We start from the raw sequence: 24196 nt of genomic DNA, 5'->3' as shown, positions 1-24196 counted from the left end.
TACGCCCACAAAATCACGGGAAATGTAGTCCAGAAGCAGGAATAGTAGTCCACTTTATTTGCTCAATCTGCAGTTTACACACAATGCTGTACAGTTTAAGCAAAACACTGATTAAATTACTTCACATAAAATTGTTTTATATTAACAGACAGAAAACCGAAAAAACTAAGTTAGACAAATACTACGGAAGCAACATGTGTTTTGCAGCTGCATTTTAATTACTTCATTTACACCTGCCATATGTTATCACAAATAATATTCTTATTGCCCTCAACATGATGCTCACTCATTGCTTTAATGTTAGGTTACAGTTTTTACCCTTCTAATATTAAAAAACTTAAACCTAAATGTGGAAAAATAAAACTAATTGTAGATTAAAATATCAGACTCAGAAAAACATATGATTTGATCATCACATATTTCTCATAGAATATTAATAATTACTAATAATTCCAGCTGACTGCTGTTTGCATGGAAATAAGAGTGGTGACAGAATTAAACCACAATTTCAACCAGTTATTATGTATGGGAATGCCTGCAGGTTCCCTGAAGCATCTCTGTAGGTGGGTATCAAATCTCCACTTTAGAAGCCAGTCCTCTACTGGTCCTAATAAAGACTTTCAGACACAAATTCTGGATGTATGATGTAGTGTCCAGCTTGGTAAGGCCTCACCACTTGAAAGCAACTGTAGCAGCCACTGCTGAGAAACCACAGGAGCCACAAATCAGACCTCAGTGGCATTGCTGATGACACAAAATTAAAAAATATTACATGTGAGTGAATGTGCACCTATAATCCAGGGTGCTGTTAGAACAACACCTGCGGTATTGTGGCTGATGAAAACGGCGTGCAGCTGCAGGGAGGTTGCTAGTTTGGGGTCTTGATCGTAGGTGAGCTCCTGCTTGTTGCCTGCAAAAATCAGTGTTAGTCTATTCTTTATATAAATATAAAGCATCACTTATAGCTTCACTCACTTGTGTTTACAGCCTATCCAGTGTTCTCAGGGTTCAGAGGCCTCAAGAAGAGTTCAAAGGTTGTTTACTTACATGAGTTGCAGTGCTGAGAGTGGACTGGCATTCCTTTGATTATCCATTATCCTGCAAAAAGAATCCATCTTAATCAGTGTTTGTGCATAGTTGCCTCTGAACCACAGATTGAGCTGTAAATAATTACTTTGGGGGATTCCTCAAAGTGGTGCTAAGCTGAATGTCAGTGCCAGCAGGGAACTCCATCAGCTGTAGTTTCTGCACTCCCTCAGCAGAGGGCAGGTCTTGTGCTGTGGATCCATTGACAGCAGGCATGTGCTGTGGTTTTCCTGCATTTTCAGTACAAGTCTTAGCAGGATTATGAGATGAGAAATGTCTCACAGGGGGGAGGAGAGGACGACCAGTGTCCACAGGAGGCAAGAGGTGCGATAGTGCACGTGATGGCCTATTGGTGGACTGAAGACTGTGGGGAAACAGAAAGTCCTGGGGAGCCAGTGAAAAGAGGAAGAAATAGGTAAAACATCTTTTTAAAAGTCAGACATAACGCCAAGTTGATCTGCTAGAGACTTTTTGTGCATAATTTTAATAATTTTATGAGTCAGACACCAGATTTAACAACTTTCATGCATATATTGTTTTTACTTGTCTGAAATTATTCTTACACCTCAGTAGTCTATGCAAGAAATAATAAAGATTTACTATTTAAAAAACCACTTAGATCTCTTTCATATAGTTTTATCTTTTATTTATTATACTCACAATAAAATTAAAGCCTTTTGAAAGGCAATAAAGTGTTGCACAAACTGTGCATTAATCATCTTTATCCTGCATTCATTTTTTGTTCTCCCAGGTTTTTTCCTTCACGGCAGGGTGATTATATGCCTTCTTTCAGTAGTTCTGTGTACTGGATGACTAAATAGGCATTCAGGAAGTGCTGAATAATAAATGGGATACAGTTCTCACAATTCAAAGGGAAATTTAAACACTAGCTGCCAATTAAGACTCCTTAATGCCTACATGAAAAGCAGTAAAACTGATAGAGAACTGTTTTGTCTTGAATGACCTTAAATAAATCCCAGTCTTCATTTTTCACTTATAATGCAGTAAAATACTTCTATTTGTTCTAAAGACTTATTTCCCAAAAACTACATCTTTGCATGTTCATGAGCAGTTACTCTGTCATGATAGCCTCCCAGTTCATACATGTGATAGAAAGGGCTGTGCATCTTACCGGCCGTGGCTGAGGGTTGTTCCTACGGTGGGCTGAAGTTGGTCGAAGTTCTGTTCTTTTCACTCTGCCGGGTGAGCGGAACTGCTCATTGTACATTGTAATGTACAGCTGGGGAACCATTTTCACTAATGATCTTCCTGTGTTTTTTCCACAGCTTGCCTCCAGTGTGCCTTAAACTCATGCAGCATCTTTCTCCTCCCTGCCACCTGTAAGCTCCACCCCTTCCCTCTTATCTGTGTAGCTCCTGTTTTTACCTTATTTTGTTATTATTGGGAATAATGTTTAATGTGTTTTATCGTGTGTGAGTTGTAAATATAATTTATTTTACTGCTATATCACTCTGTGTCTAATGTATCATAGCACAATATTTTGTTTGCATCAGCATTTATAAATCCTGCATGGATATTCTTGACAGTTTCCAAATAGATCAAACTTTTTGTTTAACCTGTTGCTGTGATGATGATGAATCTAGTCTGCTGGGACAGGTTAAGAGCATCCTTGCTGAAGCAGAACACCTCGTTGTGCTACCTGAGCACTTAGTCACTAATCCCCCTGAGCTTCAAGCCCCCCTACAGAGACACACATGCCTGGGGTCACCATCCTTGACCTGCTTCCTTTTCAGGGTCCGGAAGCTTTGAGATAGCGCTGATCTCAAACACGGTGACCTTGTCGTTAAAGAAGTCTTATCGGTTCTCCAGAACTGGAACAAATCAATGGATTAACTCAACTTTTAAAAAAAATCTACAGCCACTCACTGTCAGCATGCCACACACTGATTAATAATTCACCGAGCTCTGTAGGGTGCCATTGTGTCTGGTGCGCTCTCACTGAGTTTTCTGTGACAGCAACTGGCCGCTGATCCACTGCAGTGGTTGGGGCTCATTTGAGAGCCAAGTGAAGCCCGGTGAAATCCGTGTCAACAGATGCAGAGCAGAGGGTATGTGGAATCATAGTCATGATGTGACAGAAACTTCCTTCATGGGGGGGCTCAAATCAGATCCAGGTTGTGCTTTGTGTTCCAGCTTTGATGACAAATTCCTTTATTTCTTATAATTACAAATAACAAATTCTATGTCTGTTCACACACAGTTCAGAGACTTGGTGTAAGATGAAAGGTACAAACATATTTAAAATCATATACATTTCAAAGCAAATGCACACTTCAGAGGATATGCATATGATCAGTCTGAGAAGTTTCATGTTGAATGATGATCAGTCTGAGAAGTTTCATGTTGAGTGGCTTTCCTGTTCTGCACAGCCAGTGAAGCAACGTCCAACGTGTGCAGAGAGGACTTCAAAGCCCTCGTCCTAGCCTGAGTATTCATATAGTAAGCTTACAGATTTTACTGGTGCTTGGTTTTCACTGTCACTTTCAGCTTTGTGTACAGATACCCGAAATTCTGTAAGAGACAAAACACGTTTTTTTTTTATTTTTATAAATGTAAGTGCTGCAAGTATAAAACATATATTCAATGATGGAGAAAGTATTCAGTTTTATTTAGATGCCACAGTGTAAAAGAGCTGAAAGCATAAAGATGCCACATGTGATTCTCATTATTGCACTAATGTAAAGCTGAATTTTACTGTTGCAGTTAACTGAGGTGGAGGTCATTTTGAAGAGATTTCAAAATGACTGATTGATCGTCTCAGCTCTTGAATAAAAAGTTGGGAAGATTAAGTTATTTGTATTTTTTGTGTGCATAAAACCTAATATGTAAAGTAAGCAGTAACTAAACTACAATCTCTTCCTCCAAGTAGTGAAGCACAGCTGTGTCGTGAAATGAAAAGGCTCAAGTAAATTTCAAATAACTATAGCAGTGTTACTTAATGATGCATAATAAAACAAAGTACATTAACAAACCTGGATTGTGTAATAAACGATTCCCAAATAAGCAGCGATGCAGCCGCCCAGAAAGAGATCAAAGGCTGCTGGCTTCACCCTAAAAAGGAAATGTGTATCAGTCCCAGATGTCTTATTGAAATTCAGTCCATGTACAAAAAGTCACAGGAGCACAGAGATTTACCTGTACATCACTACCGGCTGGTTCATTTGATCATAAAAGGTGATATCAGGATCCCTGCATGAGGAAAATAATTCATTGATCTTCACAATGTTTTAGATTTTCCTTCAGTGCAGTTGAGAACATTGAAGAGGTGTACTGCAAGTGTCACCTCTTGTCCTGTCGAAAGGTGTGTCTGTAGACTTGCTGCAGGTAACGTTTGAATTCGTGTTCCAGAGAGTTGACCAGCAGGATTTGGCTGGGTTCCTTATCTAGTAGCTGGGTGGCCCGAGGGACTGATGTCAAGAAGGACATCAAACTGGACATACGGCTATCCTGAAAGTCCTGCATTCAAAATATAGATGTGGGTTTACAAATGAGAGAATATGGGAAGAATCTTATGTACCATCACATAAAGAAAAGTTACTGCATGTAAAAGAGATTGTTTGAAATATACTACACATGAATATTTTAATAAATGTGACATCAAGCTGTAAAAAAAATAATATATAACTGACTCAAATGTTCTTAATTTTCTAATAAAGTTCATTTTTGCTGGACTTTAGTAGATCCAGGCTGCTGCAGCATTGTGTAATGTCTATGAATGAACACCAGAGGGCAGCACACTGGCCAACGTAACCAGGAACTTACCATCTGACCCTTGAAGACCTGCACATCTCTTGGTGAACCCTTAACGGAAAGTAATCACAAATTAAAATGCTCATATGGTGAATATGCAGTTTTTGCCATCATTTATATGAAGTGTTTTCTTTTTTCTTGCATGTAGTCACCTTGTCAGAGAGATTGTACATAAACCGCGCCAGTGCTTCTGCAATGATGATGCCATTACGTTTAAGTTTCCTAAAATCCACGTGTGACCTGTGAGGTGAGATTCACATTAGTTAATTAATTAATTAATAGATGTAATTATAAACATAGTACTTTTTTTCTCAGGTACTCCTCATTTTTTCAAATACATTACATATGGGTAGCAGGAAATAGGTGCAGCTATATATTGAAAACATAGGCAGGCATGTACAATTTTAACAGGCCTGAAAGTCTGTATTTAATAGAAACATATGGATTTCTAGTGTGGTTCTCCAGCTGCACTAAGGCTGACCAGCAGGCACTTCAGCGGGTGGTGAAAACAGCAGGGAGAATCACTGGGACAACTCTCCCAGAGATCAGCACCATCTATCCCACTCGCTGTTTGAGAAGAGCGCGTAACATCCTGCGGGACCAGCACCACCCTGCTCATCACCTTTTCCCCCTGCTGCCCTCAGGGAGAAGGTACAGGGCCATAAAGGCCAGAACATCCAGACTGGCCAACAGCCTGTATCCTCAGGCTGTGAGATTACTGAACACTGCCCCCCTCCCCCTTCTGCCCCCCTCTCATGGACAATAACAACACCCACCATCAATAGCACTGAACTGGTTTTGCATTGCTGCATAATGTCACTATTCTCATGTATTTGTCTGAATGTCCCTGCTCTCAAATGCACTTTATCAACAACATGCCCTTATGCTGCTGCCAATACTGTTACTGTACTGATGTCATACTGTGCTAAATGTTTACACTAGGGTTTTTAGGGGTTACTTAGGTATTTCACTTTATAAACTATGCATGTGGATGCTCCAAACGTAATTTCGTTGTTCTTCTGTGACAATGACAATAAATACTTGAATTGAATTGAATTGAAAAAACCTTTGGACACAAGCTTTTCTGTATTCTTTTTAAGTAGTCTTTGGGAATACTGTAGTTCTCCAGGCTTTTTAAAGAACTTTCCAAAACTCTTTGGATGTTGGCTTCTTTTTTGTTCTGTTCTCCATCAAGAGGATCCCACATTGCTTCAATAATGTGAACTCTGAGCTCTGGGGAGCATTCATCACAATGTAATAATTTAAAGTCAAGTTCTTGGCATTTCTCAGCCTTGTCTGCTAGTTCCTCTTCATTAAGAATGGCTTCTTGACATTCACCGCATTTCTAATAAGGCTCCAATGACTGGTAAATCAACTAAAGGAACATATTTATCCTTCAGGTCCAGTGTCAGATCCCACTGTACTTTTTTCTCCTTTTTCTCAAGGAGATCACTTGCAAACAGTTAACCTGCTGTGGACAGGTCTGCCACTTCTTCTGTCCTCACTTGTGAAGTGCACTCAAATATTTTGAGGACGCATTGCACACCACACTTAGATATATCAGTCCATTCATTTTCTATAGTGCTCATTCAAATTCACGGTCATGGAGGCCTGAACCCTATCTCAGCAATTAGCAAGAAAGAGGCAGGGTACCCTTAGGACAGGTCACCAGTCCATCCCAGGCCCAACACAGAGAGACAAACAACCACTCACACTCACATTCACTCCTAGGGAGAATTTAGAGTGACCAACTAACCTAACATACATGGTTTTGGATGGTGGGAGGAAGCCAGAGTACCCGGAGAGAGCCCACGCTTACACCGGTAGAACTCCACACAGAAAGGCCACTGTTCAAATCCCAGCTGAGGTTCAAACCAGCAGCCTTCTGCAGCGCTAACCACACCACCACCATGTAGCCAATATGAGATATGTCAAGTTTTTGGCAAATAGCATTTTGGGAATAACTTTGTTGATGCAAAATGACCATTTTATTCCACTCAAACTGTACTTTCTTTGATATTTTTTGCATCTATAACAAAAAAGGCAATAAATGATGTGTCTATATAGGAGACTGATTATAAGAAAGTAACTAAAGGCATTATTTAAAATTAGTTCTTTCCTAATGTGTCTATTAATTGTGGACATAACACTGGTTCATACCTTTAGTTAGGTGCCTTTATTACGCTTAAATGATTCACAGCTCAGTGTTATGTGGCTTACCAAGCAAATAACACATTCCACCCACAAAAAGCCTGGAGAACGACTGTTTAAGGCCACTTTAAAATGTTATAAGGAAGTTTGGCTGCTTGTAAGAGTAATACAAAGAAATAAATGGTGCTTCAATCATTTTCCAGTGCTTCATCTTAAATATTTAATCATAATAGTCATAAACAGAATTTCATTTTGAGCTTACATTGTGTCCAGCACAGAACCCCGAAGCTCGGATTTTGGATCTTCTAGATGAGACAGAGTAAAGCCCAGGATCCTCCGTAAGCTGTAGCGTTCATGCTCCCAGGCTACTGTGGACTCTACCAGATTGATTTTCTTGTGAACCAATCCCACCTTCACCCAGGGAAATCTGGAGGAAACCACCTGGAGGGGAAAGACAAAATAGTAGCACATAAGATCATTAATACTGACAAGACACGTTCATGCTTGCTCTTAGAGTGAGAGTTAAACTACTTACTTACCTCCTCCAGCAGTTGAATGAAAGAGTGCACAGGAGTGTCTGGCTTCGGGGGACGGGACACATGTGCATACAGTTCATCACCCTTGGCCAGCGCATCCAAACACAAAACAAATGCCACATTGTCATGGAGGAGGCTGGACTCTGCAAGGAAAAGGTTTGGTTCAAATGAAACAGGGCAGATTGTGTTTTAATTCACATGCAGTTCACGTTTGGCACATTCAGAGGATTGCAACAGAAAAAAACTCACCAGCATGGTCTAGATTCTCTTCAATCCATCTCTTTGTGCCAAGGAAGTTGTATTTTCCTCCACCGGTCAAAGAGAACATTAAATTATATCTAAAACAACAAAAAAATTATCTTTATTTTATCCATTGTGGCTTGTTAATTGGATGTTCATCAAGATAATGACAAGAAAATCTAATATTAGTGTTTTTGTTCGACATCTGCAGTATGCAGATATTTCTGATTAGTACTGCTCATAATGAACACGTACATTGTCAAATTGCTGTAATCTAGCATTACTTGTTAAATGAATGTTCTGTACAAACAAAAACAACTCACTGTGGTCTGGTGCTGGAGCTACTATAAAGTTTCTGGAAGAGGCGTGCTAGCTCCAGCAGGATGGTGACTCCACTGCCATTAGAGTCAGCTCCATATGACAACCACTGTGTTACACACAAACATATCCATGCATTAGTACAGCCCTACACTTAAACAGGTGATATTTTAAGAGGGGAGAAAAAGGGTCAAATCCTCCACTCACTGGGGCCAGCCCATAGGAGTCATAGTGGGCAGTGAGGACAATGGTGGGTGCATCCTCTCCAGCTCCGGGAAGCACTCCCTGAAATAAACATCACCATGATGCAGATCTGAGCACCAAAAGATTTGTAACCTAAAAACGTTTGTGTCTCCCAGGTAACTAATAATAATAATAATAATAATAATGAAAACATGGAGTTGCACACTTACCTCCAACGTCACTATTGCATTGTCAGTAATGGCCTTAATGGGGGCGTTGTTGCTCACTAAGATCTGAAAAGCTGTAGCTGTGACCATACTCCGGAGGACTGCCAACAGTAAAAACAGGCATTCTTGATGGAAAAAGTGTTCCTTTTCTATTTTCTATTACCTAAGTTTAAGTTTAATACAATGTATCAATTATACCTTTAGTGTTCCCATCTTTGCAGGCCACTAATCTTTTTCTGCCATTCTCACTTAGGGTTCAAATATACCATTCACCATACGGTACATTCATGTATTCTGGTGAGTGTCCTACCTCTGACAAATATGGATGAGGTCCGTGTTGCTGCAGCCTGCTTGACCTCCTCGTACATGTAAAGCAGCTGTTCATCCTCAGGTGCTACGTACACTGGAATAAGGATCTCCCTCTGCAAAGCCTCACTCTCACTCACCATAAAGGTCTGAAAGTGAAAACAAGCCTGTTACTGATTAAAGCTGCTTCGACTTCCCTTTTTCTCTTTCTTTTATATTTCTTTCCATTGCAGTTGCTCAGTGTGTTGTTCTAAGAGTAATAAATTGAAGCATTACGGTATGTTCACATAAAAATGGATCACTGAATAGAGTCCGGTGTGATCATTCGTTCCTCTGAGGTTGTTTTGGAGCAGCTAAATTATTACCTGCATGGTTTCATGAGGGATGCTGGAGATGTTCTTGGGCAGCAGAATCAGTATGGCAGCTGCATTTTGTTTCTGGGCCTCTAGGTATTTTTCTGTAGTGAAGTCATGCACCTTCATAATGACACAGCGGCGAGTGAGCGATGGCTCGTCTGCTGATCGTGCCTCTGCCACTACAATAGCTCCACGGCAGCCTAAAAAAAGCCAGATAAAACAGAAATATTTAATCAAACATTTCACTTAAAAGACAGAGTTCTTTTAGGTAAAGAGAAAAAACAGAGTGGATTGCAAAAGTTTGAAAATCTCTGGTCCAAGTAAACTTAACTGTGAGAAATAAGATAAGTAGAAACTTTTATTATTTAGAAGTAGCCTGAGAGCAAAAGCAGCAAAGAAATGTTTAATCAGCATGCTCACACACATTGTAAGAGGCCAGATAATGCAAATTCAAAAACTTTCAAAATACTCAGACTCGCAAACCTCATCCGAACAATAGCTAAGCAGCTGCCTGGAACCCTAGAAAGTTAAAACTTGAAGAAGAAGAAGAAGAAGTAAGACTTTTTCTGATTAACGCATTGGTACCAGATGTCCTGTGAGCAGGGCGTGACAAATAAATACGTATTTTACTTCATTCCAAGTTCATACACCATTGGAAAATCCTTAAGGTTGAAACTATGTCTACCATTCCAGACTACAAACACTCAGTAAATACTTATTTCAGACCAGTGGCAAATCAAAGCTTTGAAGCCATACTCTCCTCTAGTAGCAGATGATACTGCAACAAAAAACTGCTCTAGTAAATCTGCAAGGGTTCAGTAAAAGTAGTCCATTAAATTAATTGGTTCACAAGTCTCTTATCCATTAAAACGAGGCATAAATAGAAGATTTTAAAGGAATTAAACTGTTCATAATGTATATATGTAAGACATGGCAGCTAAAAGAAACGATGGAATTCATGTTTAGATCAGAAGACTAACAAAACTTTCAGAGGGGATTGCTCTTATGATTGTCAGAAAGGAAACAGGTCTTCAGGCATGTAACTGACTCAGCTGGTGGTTTTTATACATAATCATACCTGCAGAAATATAACTTTCAGATGATTCATCAGGAAAAAAAAATACTTTCCTGTATTCTCCCACAAGATCAGAAGTTTGCAAATGAACATGAACAAATCACTCAGTCAAGCTTTGGATTTGCAGCATTTACAGTATTTTACATGTAGATGGAGGAATAGAATCAAGAGGTTTTGAATAACCTTCAATTGTAGCAGCAATGTCACATATGTGCACAAAAGAAAAGGTCATTTATAATTTTAAAATTATCATAAACAAACTTCAAACTCTGCAACTGTAAAGAGAGATAAAGGTTTTGACATGACTCTCACAGCCCACCAACCTAAAACTTCCAGGGTTAAGGTGTAAAAAAGAAGAAAATAAAAAAAGCAGTTCAAGCAAAACAACCCAAGAATCTCAGGACTACAAACCTTTTCACGCAGGAGGAATCGGTCAAAACAGTAAACTGGGTACAGGACTCTTATCAGTTATCCTACTTACCACAGGAAGTGATACTATGGACATACTTTTATTTTATTCTTTTAACTAGGTAAAACAATATGAAATAAAAAGTAAACTTAATTTATATATTCTGGAGAAGAGTAATTTTTTTTTTACATTTTTAGGGGGTGCAGGTTATATTTTAATCACTTGTCATGACAAAAAAAGAAAAAGAATATCAAGGTGACCAAACTTTCGAATAATAAAATGTCTTTACTATTATTTTCTGTAATTATCAAGCCTTTATTAGAAATTCCATCTACTCCATCTTATATCAAACTTTTGCGAAACTACAAAGATTCAAATATATGACTGTTGGGCAAAAGATCTCCTAATTCTTTCATACATCTCTTTTTAATGTTTGTTTCTACTTTTGTGAAATCATAGCATCCAAGGTCTGATCTTACCGTGCTTCTGCTGTGCCAGGTTGTACTGTTGCATCCTGTAGGCAGTGAACTCGTAGGAGGACACGGCAGGAAGAGCAGAGCCATGCAGATGCTGCACACAGAGCAACAGCACTACAGTAACTCTGCTAAGCAACATCATGTCTTGTCCAGTTGTAGCCTCAGTCTGTGAGGAAAGGTAGATGTGAGATTTTATATGAGGCCAGACTACTACGTACACATGAAGAGCAAATATGTCTTTCCCAGAGTTGGTAGGTAGAGGGGATTCAGCAGGATAGAGTATATGAAACAGCAAGGCAGTTACAACACAAGCAAATTTTGGCGAGCAATATTAACACTTTCCCAATCGTCTTGGACTTCCAGAGAAATACTACCACAGTAATACAAACTTTTACTATAACAGACTACGTCATAGATGCATTATTTTATGCATTTGCTCACCTGCCTCCCTCTGATTGAATCTCATCAGCCTGTTTCTCTGTCTTCTTCTAATTCAGTCTTCATGCAAACGTGGACACACACTACTGTTAACTCCTTGGATTCAAGGCATCTAGGTAAGCCACCATTCACCATCTGCTCCCAGGGGATCAACTCAAGGCTAATCACAAGTGCCCCACCCCCTACTCCTCACACTCTCTACTCCTCTCATTTCTGTCCATCAATCTATCTGTCTCCATCATACCTGCTCTGAGCATAATGTCACTTACTTCAGTCTTTTAACACAAGCATGAGGATGTGGAAGACAAGCAAACGTTCACGTTTCATCTTCTGCAGAGACAACTGATTGAATCTGCAAAAGTGTTGGGCAGGAAAAAAAAACAATATTTAATGACACTATAACAAACTTGAGATATCGAATGTTTATTTTTTGATATGTTGCACTATACACAGAACTGTAACACTGTTAAAATCTAAATGGAACCAGTTCACAATTATCATGACAAGCATCCGACAACAGAAAAGTTTCTGCCTGAATATGAATCATTTCTCACATGAAAAAAATAAAAGAAAATAAAAACACAACTGCATATAAATAGCTTGTATTACAACAAATCATTCAAAACTCAAAAACTTAGTCAAGCCATTTCTCCGTTGCACTTCGTCGAGGACGTGTGTGCAAATCCAGTCGGCTGATGGTAGAGAAACACAGCAACGTAGTCGATCACACAGTTAGTCCCACAGTGTTTATGCTATCTGTACACAATCCCCTCAGATGGTAGCTGCATTAGTGACATTTAAATAAAAAAAACTGTGCTGTTAGTGTCATTTTTCCACTTTAAGCTGTTCAGTTTATCGACTACACTCATGGCACCGTTTTGTAATAGAATTGTAAACTATTTTTTAATGTGTGTGCACTTTTTTAACCCAAGTGCTGCAGGAATTTCTTTGACACAATCAATTTTCTGTCAGAAATTTGGCTTCTTCAACCTACTAAGACTGATCTGAGAACATTTTGAAAATCATTTTCATGCTGTAAATACAAAAGCATTCCTTTGTGTATTTGTACTCCTGCATTTCCACTCAGCAACTCACTGAAGTTGCTTTTGTTGTTGTTTCTGTTGCCTGTTACAGTTTGTCAATATTAAACTGTAAAAAGTGTCCTAAATCAGTATACTATACGTTATGGCAGGTTAATGTAAGGTCTATCAAAAAAAAGGTATCAAAATAAATAAAAAATTAGTGTATTGTACATGCGAACAGTATTTTGGATCCCTTAAACATCAGAACATTGAATTCAGAGAAAACGACATGCACTGCAAGGTGCACACACACTGTTTATAAGCCGCCTCTGTTATTAGTTTGATAAGACCTAGTTAGTTTAGTAAAGTTGTTTAGGGGGAGCATTTTTCAAGGATGTGGTTCACTCCTAAAACTCACTAAGTGTTGTTGAGTGACCCAACTTTCCATTATACTTTTCTTGATGGCAGCACTGAACTGCTATATCTCTCTAGGAAGCTCAACAAATATCTTTAGAGTAATGCAAACATTAAAATAAGAAAAATAAACAATCAGTGCTTCTAAACAAGAAGAATGACTTTCTATTAATAACAGTGAATAGCACACTATGAAGCATTAACAGCACACAGCTGCTTCAGCTACATGTACAGCTCTCGTCTGCACGTTAGACACAAGTCGTATTTTAACTCTGGTGGGGTATAAACACATTCTAATTCTAGAAAAACAAAAACTTAAAGTAGATTTTAAGAAAAAAAACAACAAATTTGAACTTTGCTATGCAGATAGGAAAGTCTTATTTAACACAAACAAAAGAAAATAACATTAAAAACATTCCCAAACAAGCAATTTGGCATCACTTCATACACATTCCTCATAAGCCGGCTGGACCAGCAGAACTTTCTGATTCGAAGCCTTTTTGTCCATCTGTTCATTCCCTCATGTATTTGAACGATATTGTAATTATCTGCAGTGGAGGCTAACATGGACAAACACACAAACTACACACTAATTCATGAGCTCACCTCTTCCATTGCTGATTTTTTTTTTATCTAGATCTACTGACATTGCAGTAAGTGATCCTAAATATGACTTATTCTGTTTTACAAAGCACATAATGTCTCCTGTGACTGTGGCTCAATAGAAACTGATAAATTATCTGCACATCTGACATCAGGACGCAGCGTTAACAGGCAACATGCATTTTTTTCACCTTATTTTAAATGAATATAAAACAGGTATAAGCAGTACAATCTCAGTGTAACAGATGGAGTATTACTTGGTGTAGAGAGTGTTAGCACTACTGTTTTATGAGCAGCTCAATGGTTTTACACTATGTTCCTGGGCATGACCAGACATACGTTTTCAAGTCTGACACATATATACACAGGAAGACGAAGCAGACTGGCTGAAAGAAAGGAGGAAAAGGAGGTTTGTCCATTGTTAATGACCATCAATTATCCACCAGCGAAGGAAGTCGACGGCCTGGATGGTCCACTGAGACAGAAATGACAGCTGGCCGTTTGCAGATTTCTCCTCATCCCATTGTGTTGTTTCTCTTCTTCCACAACATCATACAATCCTTTATGGTCCTTGTAAACCAGAAAATCCACAAGCATTAGATGAAATTTAAATGAAGGAGAAGCAGAAGTAGCATATTTTCCCTAGAGGTAATGTTTCTGCCATCAGTCGAGTCCCCGCTGAACCAACATCGCAGAAGTAAGACGCACAGATCCTGCCATAGGAGGAACATGCACAGGTACTGTACATATTCTGTTTCTCATTTTCTTCATTTATAAACTCTTGTTTTTGTTTACCCCTTTGTGCCTCGGCCAGCTAGTAGTTTTTTTTTTTTTTTTTATCTTCCTTAATGCCACTCTGGTCAGCAGTTGGCCTGAGGGCAGGTGGCAGGAAGGACAAAGTGCAGGGAGGTGCTACTGGATTTGGCAGGCTGTGGAGGGGGCCGCCTGGCAGCACATGCAGGTGGGATTGACTGCTTTAGGCGGGATCAGATCCAGGTCTTCATCATCGGGAATCTCATCGAGCCGGTACCCATCCTTCAGGAGCTGGATGTTCAGGTCCTGGTTGATTTGCTGCAGAAGCCAAAAAACAAAAAGTATGAGCGGGACAGTTCTATCAAAACTTACCACTAGCAACGAGCTTAGTTTCAAAGTAGTTACTGTCCTGATTCATGAAATATTTGATATTCGATCAAATCAATAAAACTTAACAAAAAGCAGAGACATACTGTCAAACAATCAGGCTGTTGATGGCAATGGGTGAAGGAAAGAGGCAAAAAACAAAAATATGCCACTTCAACAAGAGATGAAGAATGATTTATTTAAATGGAAATTATGGAGAACTGACTACAAATGCCTTGCGGGGACAGAATACACTATTTCAATGAGTGTACATAGACCTGGTGTGACAGAGGAAGGAGGTGTTCACATGGTGATGTTTGTGGTTTTGCCAGATGACGCTGTGAAACAATATAATATGTGTATAGATACCTGGTCCCTCAGACATCTCACCTCGGCTGAGGAGTATCCTGATGAAGAGTATCTGGACATGTCGAAGTCATCATCACTGAAAGACAAGTGACATTTTAAGTTAGACTCGAAAGACGATGGTCGTTACATATACTGTATCAAAAACGTTAATATATTGGTTGAGAACTTTGTCTTAGTTTTGAAGCAGTCATTGGAACTGTATGCAAACATGAATAAATAAAGAAAATTCCTAAACATACTGATTTCAGTTACATTATCATCAGCTGCTCACGAGGCGAGGCACATTCACAAGACTAACTGTTACATAATAACCAATTTCTACACTACTACAAAAAAAATCTAAGAAGAAAAAATGTGTTGCAGTGTCAGTAGAAATTTAAGAGAATAGTAAAGCTCTTAGATGGGCTAAAAAAAATTAAGGAATCTGTTTAAGATTCAGAGTTTTGGAAATCAAGCATCTTCCTTAAGCAAAGTGGCCAAGGCTGGCTTCACACCAGGGACATAGAAGGAGCGCTGAAAGCACTTTGTTGAACTTTAGCATTGAGGCTTGAGATGCAGCAGAAAATCTTTCTGCTGCATCGCTGCTGCAGCAAAGTCCCTGCATAGACATAGCTTTCTGTGTAATCTGGGATTGAGATCACTCAAAGAGAAAGCATAAAATTTGCTTCGCTGCACCATCAGAACAGTTGTCAAAATGAACTAAAGATTAATCCCCATCATAACAGATGAGCTGCATTTTTAATGTTTGCGGCATAATGCTTTAAGACTAAAACTAAGGTGAAAGGTGTATTGTTGTGAACATGAGGTAGTTATGATGACTAATAAACGTTACTGGTCTGTATATTGCTGAGAACCGCTTTCCTGACACTTAACTCGCGCTGCTAAAATAAGGGCCACACCAAAACATTTGGTTTTGCAGCTGAAGGGAGGCTCAAGCTGTGGCTGAGACTCACACAGCCGGTGTGGATGCTCAAATCTGTTAAAACCAGAGCTGACACGAAAACTATCCCGTTTTACCCACACCACACACATTTCCCACTCCCAGTGTGAAGCAGGTGTAATATGTCATGTGGTCATGTCATGTTGTCATACTTAAAAACAAGAGACACTGACCCCACATAGCACATATAGAATTTAATAGAAAAAACAATAGAAAAAAAAAACCGACATTTTTTTAAGCATTTGTCTCTAAAAATGTAGGAAAAGAGAAGATCAAAGCCTACAGTAAATGGTGCTATACTGTACAAATGTGTAACAAGTCTGAGATGTGCAGCAAAAGAAAAAGAAAAAAACTGAGGTAGGGGGGGAATCTCTTACATTAACTACACTAAAAATCTAAATAATTTTCTCAAAATACTTCCCTGACACAGATGACATATTATGGAAAGCATTACATACATTATGTGGTTTAAAAATATTTCAGTTTGAAGTTTTTTGTTTGTTTGTTTTATTTATATGTTATTTTCTAAGTGAGGCAAAAACTTTAAATTATTCCAGACTGCAGTCTTATTATTTTATGTTAAATCAATATTTTTACCTCCATAAGACAAAGTTAAACTTACTGCACATCAGTCGCACAACAGATCTCGACCACTCATGAGTCAAAGCTGCATTTAAGAATCTAAATGCAGGAAATTAGCCACAACTTCATTCATAGCAGCCAATATAGAGCATATTTGTTTGTGCAAGTGGGATTTTGTGAACATTATTAGCTTCAATAAAATGGATGAATGACCAGATTCTATTGAACAGTCTATTTTTCTAAGGTTTTTGTGAAGTCATGTTAATTCAGTTAATTGTCTTTTCCCCATAACCGAGTAATCTGACTTTCCTGACCTATAAACAAGAATAATAGACATTGTGCAAAAGTCTTGCACTTTAATTTAAAATATGAACAATAAACAAATGAAAAAATGTCAAAATAATGAGGTGTTATGAGTCAAGCAGCTTGTCAGAGTGTAAATGATGCAATGCATGATGTAAGCTTAGTAGGCTCCCAGAGATCTGATTTTACATGAGAGGGTTTGCCTCATAGCGACATGTGGGTGGGGGGCTCATCTGTGTCAAATACAGACCTGCTGGTACAGAGGGGGAAGTGAGCGCTCTCTCTCTGAGCTGCTTTTGCCTGCCCAAATCCTCACCCCGCTGTCCTCTAATCCTGAGCCCTGGGAGAGGCTTTGCCCCCTTTTTAGGATCCCTTCTGTTAAGAACTCTGTCAAGTTGCTCTTTAGATTAATGCATCGTGAAGACAGACAAAGAGGTCTACAGAAACAAGCAAATTTCTCTCTTGAGGTCATCTCCATTGTTCCTAAAATATATGTTTGTTTTTTTCTGAGTGATATTTCACTGTTATAGAAGTTATGTCATGGCCTGCGTTGTGCTTACCTGTCAGTGTCCAGCGCTACCAGAGGCTTCTCGTCTGGGCTCTGGTCTAAAGAGGAGTAGCCTTTGTTTGGTACCACCAGCCTATAAAAGAGCCCAGCACACATTAATAGACAACCAACAAACATCACATCTGTGAAAAAGTTCCATGATGATACACAAAGTATTTCTTACAAATGTGTATATCATTAAATCAGAAAACACAGCACACTGTGTTTCCTCTAAATATGACATTAAGTCGCCCCAAATTAATCTGCAGCCTTCGCACTGTTGGCAGAGCTAAATTATCTTTCCGCCTCAGAGTTTCAGGGTTCAGACCAGTGGGTAGCGTTTCTTTTATTTCCGCTAATCCACCAGGGAGTGAGATTAAAACATGAGCTGCAGGCTGAACCGGGTTTATGTTTGATGGTTTTGACTTTCTTCCCGCATTCATGCTCACAAATCATGTAATTTCCTTTCTCTAAGAAGCCTTGTTTAGTAGTGACTGTGTTTGTGTGTAACATTAGGAAGTCTGTTGGCATCCCAGGCAGGCTGGCAGCAATTAAAGCTTAAAGAAGCAGGACACATTGTTTGCATTTGAGTCGGCTGCAGTATTTTGAACTGAATGGTGAACAGAGGGTCCAAAAATACAATGCTTGTGATGCTAATAGATGCAGAATGTAACATTTGTGGTTGAATTAGTGGACATAACAGAGGAAAAGAGGCAGTGGAAGGTGTTACCTTGTCCTGGCATTCTTCTTGGGTTGCTGATTGACAGGACTTCCCACGGTGCCATTCTTTACTGATGCCTTCCTGGCGAGATCTCTCTGTTTCTCTGGGCAACACAGGATATGAGGTCATCAGTAAATACATCAGCTGAGCTAAAACCATTTCCCATAACAGGAATTGTCAGACAGTTTTATTTCTTTAAATATCAAGTGTTTATAAGAAGTTATTTTTATTGCTGTTGTCAAAAATGTGTCTAGCAGATGCAACAATTTGGTATCAGGCTGGTTTAATGTGGCATCGACCCATTATGGTAATTCATACCGATGAAACAATCAGTCAGTGAGTCTCCATTATCATGTGAATATACCTGTATTAATATCATTAAATGATGTGGTTGCCTTTTGATAACCATTTTAAATCTCATCAGGATTACTATTCATGACATTAGGAAAAATCTGGAATTGATAATAAAACCAAGTGATGAAATAAGTTCATCACAAAGTCTTTAGAAATAAATATGTCTGAGAAGATGGATGAATATGGCTTTACTAAACAGTTTTGAGATGCTGAATAGTGAGACTCAGGGAACATTCTGTACAGCAAACCTTCTGCACAGGACTGAATGAAAGAAGGAACAGATATTTCCTGACATATAAATTTATTTCTGATCATGTGACACTGATTGTTTTCTATTCTTATACCAGCCTTGTAAGATGCAGTAAGTCAAACCTTCTGGTCTTTGCCACTGCTTATTAATGAACCTTTGATATATGTGACGTCATGTCATCTATTGATGTGCATTTGTAGTGTGTTGGTTCAGATACCTATCTGGACCTGCAGTGGTGAGGGCTTGTAGTTCATGGCCACAGTCTCTCCCTTAGTGTCAGGCTGTGCCTCTGAAGTGGAGGATGCTGCTGGGTCCTAGAAAAGGAAATACAGAATTAAGAATACACTAAATTTGTACACTAACATTCCAGCTTTCAACACTATCGTATAACCTGATCTCACTTACATAGAACCTCAATGAACACTGTTTACAAAAAGGAGCATAGAGTGAATATGTTATGTAAATAAAAACATGATTGCAAACTGCTTAAACACTATAATCAAAAGAGGTTTCCAGTTTATACCACAGATCTATTCCTCCTATGCAAGATATTTTTATTGGGTGACAGGTTTGGACTGCATGCAGGCCACTTTAACACCCCGAATCATTTACTACGGAGTAGTAATTTGCAGGATCCTCCCTATAAAACCAGTTACTCATGCCATGTGCACTAATGTAACACCTTCATTTTTGTATGACAGATTTTGAACTATGTGTTGATGACAGGCCGGGCAGTGCCTCTCCGCTTTAGCCCAGAGGATGTTTACATTTTGATCTGTAAGACCACAGAAAGGTTTTCCATGTTGCATTTAAGACCGAGTTGCATCTTGTTTTTGTGGATGTAGCGATGAATTGTGGTCACCGACAATGATTTTCATTAGTGCTCCTGAGCCAACAGACATTCAGTCTGGTTTTCAGCTTTGTCAGACGTATACATAGATTTTTCTAAATTCTCTGAGTTTCTTAAAAAGATGATGCACAAAATCCGACTGCATTTTCACTTCGTAAAGACTCTGAGATGCTTTTGTTTTTGTTTTACCCAAGCTAATTTTATGTTGATTTATATTAGTTGCAAGATCTTCCCCCATGTGTTTGTCTAAGGAAGACACAACGTTTCAGTTTTTGTTACCCCATCCTTGCTGGTATCAAATTATAAAAGAGCTTTTATTTTGCAAGAATTGTTTTAAATGTAATGTCCTAATTAATGCTGAGTTTTAAATGTTTCAAAGCATTGCATTCTGGTTTTGTTTTTTACATTTTACATACTGCTCCAATTCTTAATCAGTGTAGGGATGTATATCATAGATTAATATATAAAATAAACCACAGTATCATATATTAGGCTAAATGACTGAAGAAGGTATAGTATCAATAATATGACCCACTCTGGGTCCCATAAGAAGCCCTTTAACCCCCCTCCCCACCCAAACTGCTCCCTGGATGCCAAAACATGGATGTACTCTCCGAGTATATCTACAGATAAAACACAGACTAATTTGCCAATCAGGATTAATAAAGTAAAAATGATTACTATTATCACCAGGGTTTTGTTTCTGGGCAACATGGATTTCAATGCCTGCAGTTCTCTGCAATCACATTGTGTTTTGCATCCATAGGGTCAGTAAAACTGGACCCATTTCTGGCGGCACAACAAACTCACAAGTAAGGTTCCCAATACGATTTATCACCAGCCAGCACAGCCAGGAAAAAACAGCTTGCTTCAGAACCTGTTTGTGTATGACCTGGCAAGATCACACTAACCTACTATAGCTGCTTGGGCTGCCACATCAATAGGCCCGAGTGTTCAGCCTGTGTTGGTGGCTCGGTGTCTTTTATGTGCAAGCAAGTGGTGATAGCTTAAAGAGGCGGCCGTGTGAGAACAGAGGGGGTTGCTGTTGGAGCCATGGTTTCCCCAGACTAAGAGCAGGGAGCTGGGCCGTGCTTGGCCTGCTCTACTGACAGAGCTCCACATTATGTCACTCCTACAGGCCTCCCCTTGTTGCACACTGAGCAACTTCACACGTCACATGGGCAAGAGCTGCCAGGCATTCGGTTTTCAGTTTTCAATACATCCAGCATCTCTGCTTCTGTTTACAAAGGACTCTTAAAGTAATTTAATATCTGAAGACGCTCCATTCAGACAGGCTCAGACTTGTCCTTTGAATGAAAAATATTACAGGCAACATTTTAAATCCAGATTTAAAAATAATAATTATAAAAGAGGGATCCAACAACAGATAAGCCTGAATGCATTCATTCATTTTCTGTACCACTTAGTCCAATTAAGGGTCGCGGGTAAGCTGAAGCCTATTTAAGACTGAATGAGTTTCATCAAATTCCTGAGAAATACTGCAACAATTTAGGACAGTTGATAAAAATTCAGAAGTATTTTGCATTCAGATTTTAATTTCACCTCCCAAATAATAAAAACAAAAACCCTGACGACAACAAATCCAGATAAAACAGCAAGTATGGCCAGGTAAAGCACAAGCCTTCCTTTTTTTAACATCTATTGTCAGTGGACAACCTTTAAAAACGATTTGCATACTGTAACAGAAAAGTTACCTCTTTCCACTTCTCAGAACATGGGATGAATTACTAATATCACTTTTATCAAGAGCCTCATTTATATCTGGAGACACTGCATTGCTCATTTAAGTGAGATCATTCATGAAGACTCCAACAGTCAATACAATACACACTAGCAGAGTAGATGCTGTGAAATCACAGCACCCAGATGATGTATTCTCACTGTAACAAGCACAAGCCTTTTCTGCTCCATGACAGGCTTTTCCCTTAGATCACTAGGCTTATCCTCTGGATTTTTCACCCTCCTTTTCAGAAAGATATTGTGATGATGCAGGATCACACCGTCTGTCAATTAAGTTCTTTTGAAAGAAATTTCAGGAGCGCTAGCGGTGAAAAATTAAAGGGATTCCTTATGATGCTGCTTGTGACAGAATTTTCTGCCACTTCTAAGAAGCAGAACTTAACCATTAACAAAAAATGTGTACTAATAAAAAAAGCTAAGACTCCTTCTGAGTCTTTAAATGCAGCATATTTGTGAGAAACGTATTGTAGCCCCTAAAATAATTAATGAAATTAAGATTATGCCATTTTGAACAGGTAAGAGGTATTAAGAAAATGTCTCAAATTAAACAATACAGATTAAGATATTCAAGAAGAGCTTATACTTTCCTAAAGGACCACATGCTGAGCGCTGACAGCCTGTAAAAATCATAAAGTGCTGCCTTATAACTATGACCCTTGGGGCAACACATTTTATGTGTAGCAATAAAACATGGCCCATCAGCCTGACCTTCAGCATGTGTTCACATACGCCTCTACTTATTCATGATCACAATGCATCCGTGGGTTAGAGAAATGACCGCTCAGCTTATCAGTTTCATCTGTGTCCCACTGGTAACTCCTTCCCTGTCTCTGATGTTGAAGGGCTACAAGGCTGCTGAGACGGCATAAACACCAAGCGATTGGTAGGATTATGCATCATGGCTGCCCTCTGGCCAATAGCAGTGAAGACTGATAGATCAGGTGACCATTAAAACTGTTGAATACTATCCTTATGCATGACAATGTCTACAAGGCAATGCATAGTGAAATCTCAGTGTGAACAGGGTGCTGTGCCACGAATAGATGCAGCCTTTAGTTATCCATCTCAGATGTCCTCATATTGAACAATGTGGGATTGTTTGCAAACACAAAACAGCTTATAAAATGTATTATTTCACAGGGGAAAAACAAAAAGGGACAATTATTTGAATGTATCACTCAGTGCTGTTTTATTTTAGTAAAATTGGCAGGTGTGAAGTGTTCATCCTGTTTGGGAATTATAATTAAGTTATTAGCATTAAAATGCACAGCCACAGCACCTGGGATCCTAATATAGCCAGATACTATGTAGATGTGCCAGGAGGGAGTGTTTGAGAGGTTGTGATTGTAAAACATACAACCAGAATGTCCCACAATCCTCATGGAGTGGCACAGGGTATTACAGTTTGAGATATAAATATTATATATTTAATATATTCTAAATAAAATAAAATATTTTCATTTTACGTAATACAATTAATCACTGGCAGGCACAGCCCAAGTATCTCTGGTTTTAGATTGAACTCCACAAAATCTTGGCAGATAAAAAAAAAATGAGACTATACAAATAATAATAATACCAATAATAATAAAACTTCATGGGGAAAAAATGTTTTTCAACAAAAGAAAAAGAAAAGGAAAAGAAAAAAAAGCTGCGAAAATCTTCCCTCTATGTTAGCAGGACAAGGGGAAGCATGGATAGGATGAACAGGAGAAGTTGGAGGTCTGCTTTTGCATAAATCAGTGAGGCAAACATTTAGAAAGTGGCGGCAGTTATAGACGATTTGGTTTAAAATACAGAAAATAAGGTCAGCTGTCAGGATTATTTATAGCTGGAAGTGTATACCTCAAATCTAAGAACAAGACGAAAGCAAACTAAAGGAATGGGGTCAACTGTCTCTGAATAACTTACTCAAATATAACAGAGAAATAGTCGTTTTGCTGCAATGGCTGGTTTGTGTTGAACAGCTATTGACAGATCCTTGGACATGTAGGAGCAGAGACCTCTTAACGGTTCACTGGCAGGGATTTACAGGGATCCACTTCACGCGATCTTTTGGTCTCACACCCATCCCGACCCAAATAACACGTCACCAAATGACGAAATGTAAAAACAGTGAGCTTTGACAGCAGTTGATGCAAACAAGCGCATACTGACGTGGGTTTAACGGACTCTCCATTTTGGCAAAGTGCGTAGTTTAATTATTCCGATACAATAAAGTGAAGGCTTGTTCATTTTTAATATGTCAGAGGCGTATCCATTTAAATATTCTATAGGGAAACCATTCTTTCATCTTAATTTGATCCCTGTACACACACACCATAAAGATCCGGTTTGTTCCGAAGATGCAAACAGCAATCCGTTAGCTCACGCGCAGATTATGTGACACAGCTGTCACGATTAAATACAGACCAGACAAGAATGTTATAATCTGCATTCGATAAAGACTGATTTGCATAATATGATGTGTTTTTGTCTTTCCTCTCTTACCAAAGGCTGAGTCTCTCCGTTGACAGGAGGCACTTGGAACCTGTCGATTTCTTCCATCATTTTGGCGAAGCTTTATAAAAACGATATAGTGACTCAAAATAAACGTTGAGTTTAATCTAACTACCCCGGTTAATGATGCTCGGCTGTCGGGATCCCTCGTTCATCAGCATGTTAGCAGCTCGCTTTCCTCCATCCTGCTTGACAGAGGTGACTCGACAGCAAAACAGCAGTACCGCCCTACTTCCGGGTCTAAAGAATATTCATGAATATATCTATCCAATCACAGAGGAGATCACGCG

General features: G+C 38.9%; 3 protein-coding genes across 4 annotated transcripts; all 3 read right to left on the bottom strand.

The window, feature by feature from the left end:
* Window positions 1-367: 367 nt before the first annotated feature.
* LOC121636985 lies at window positions 368-2338 on the bottom strand. The gene is made up of 5 exons (XM_041980849.1): window positions 2219-2338; window positions 1175-1335; window positions 1048-1098; window positions 791-910; window positions 368-701 (listed from the first exon to the last, which is right to left on the bottom strand). The coding sequence occupies exons 1-5, from the start codon at window positions 2336-2338 to the stop codon at window positions 608-610; spliced, it is 546 nt and encodes a 181-aa protein (XP_041836783.1). The 3' UTR covers window positions 368-607.
* A 908-nt stretch (window positions 2339-3246) lies between these two features.
* On the bottom strand, window positions 3247-11610 carry zgc:109965 (uncharacterized protein LOC619266 homolog). The gene is made up of 16 exons (XM_041980800.1): window positions 11576-11610; window positions 11138-11300; window positions 9184-9374; window positions 8823-8967; window positions 8516-8613; window positions 8310-8387; window positions 8108-8211; window positions 7794-7882; window positions 7548-7687; window positions 7271-7449; window positions 5010-5097; window positions 4870-4908; window positions 4391-4563; window positions 4243-4296; window positions 4080-4158; window positions 3247-3618 (listed from the first exon to the last, which is right to left on the bottom strand). The coding sequence occupies exons 2-16, from the start codon at window positions 11274-11276 to the stop codon at window positions 3562-3564; spliced, it is 1653 nt and encodes a 550-aa protein (XP_041836734.1). The 5' UTR covers window positions 11277-11300; window positions 11576-11610; the 3' UTR covers window positions 3247-3561.
* Window positions 11611-11979: 369 nt separating this feature from the next.
* Window positions 11980-24116, bottom strand: fam219aa (family with sequence similarity 219 member Aa). 2 transcript variants are annotated; one of them, XM_041981224.1, is made up of 6 exons: window positions 23898-24116; window positions 19014-19110; window positions 18202-18295; window positions 17485-17565; window positions 15100-15175; window positions 11980-14682 (listed from the first exon to the last, which is right to left on the bottom strand). In XM_041981224.1, the coding sequence occupies exons 1-6, from the start codon at window positions 23955-23957 to the stop codon at window positions 14524-14526; spliced, it is 567 nt and encodes a 188-aa protein (XP_041837158.1). In that variant the 5' UTR covers window positions 23958-24116; the 3' UTR covers window positions 11980-14523. The 2 variants fall into 2 exon arrangements, with proteins under 2 accessions (XP_041837158.1, XP_041837160.1); XM_041981226.1 differs by having other exon boundaries at window positions 15121-15175.
* Between the last annotated feature and the right edge of the window lie 80 nt (window positions 24117-24196).

This window comes from Melanotaenia boesemani, chromosome 3, assembly GCF_017639745.1.
Source record: "Melanotaenia boesemani isolate fMelBoe1 chromosome 3, fMelBoe1.pri, whole genome shotgun sequence".
Classification (NCBI taxonomy): domain Eukaryota; kingdom Metazoa; phylum Chordata; class Actinopteri; order Atheriniformes; family Melanotaeniidae; genus Melanotaenia; species Melanotaenia boesemani.
Note: the sequence above shows the minus strand (reverse complement) of the source record. Positions and strands in the feature narration are given on the sequence as shown.

Bases quoted from the DNA above. Each gene is read 5' to 3' on its own strand.
- LOC121636985 (XM_041980849.1), bottom strand. From the start codon at position 2,338: ATGGTTCCCCAGCTGTACATTACAATGTACAATGAGCAGTTCCGCTCA. The intron at 1,099-1,174 runs GTAATTATTTAC...TTCTTTTTGCAG, and splicing joins ACTTTGAGGAATCCCCCAAA to GATAATGGATAATCAAAGGA. The intron at 702-790 runs GTGCACATTCAC...GTGGTTTCTCAG, and splicing joins AACAGCACCCTGGATTATAG to CAGTGGCTGCTACAGTTGCT.
- zgc:109965 (XM_041980800.1), bottom strand. From the start codon at position 11,276: ATGATGTTGCTTAGCAGAGTTACTGTAGTGCTGTTGCTCTGTGTGCAG. The intron at 8,212-8,309 runs GTGAGTGGAGGA...TGTGTAACACAG, and splicing joins ACTCCTATGGGCTGGCCCCA to TGGTTGTCATATGGAGCTGA. The intron at 4,909-5,009 runs GTGACTACATGC...CTTTCCGTTAAG, and splicing joins TGTACAATCTCTCTGACAAG to GGTTCACCAAGAGATGTGCA.
- fam219aa (XM_041981224.1), bottom strand. From the start codon at position 23,957: ATGATGGAAGAAATCGACAGGTTCCAAGTGCCTCCTGTCAACGGAGAG. The intron at 18,296-19,013 runs GTATCTGAACCA...TGTGTTGCCCAG, and splicing joins ACCACTGCAGGTCCAGATAG to AGAAACAGAGAGATCTCGCC. The intron at 15,176-17,484 runs GTAAGCACAACG...CTTGTCTTTCAG, and splicing joins GTAGCGCTGGACACTGACAG to TGATGATGACTTCGACATGT.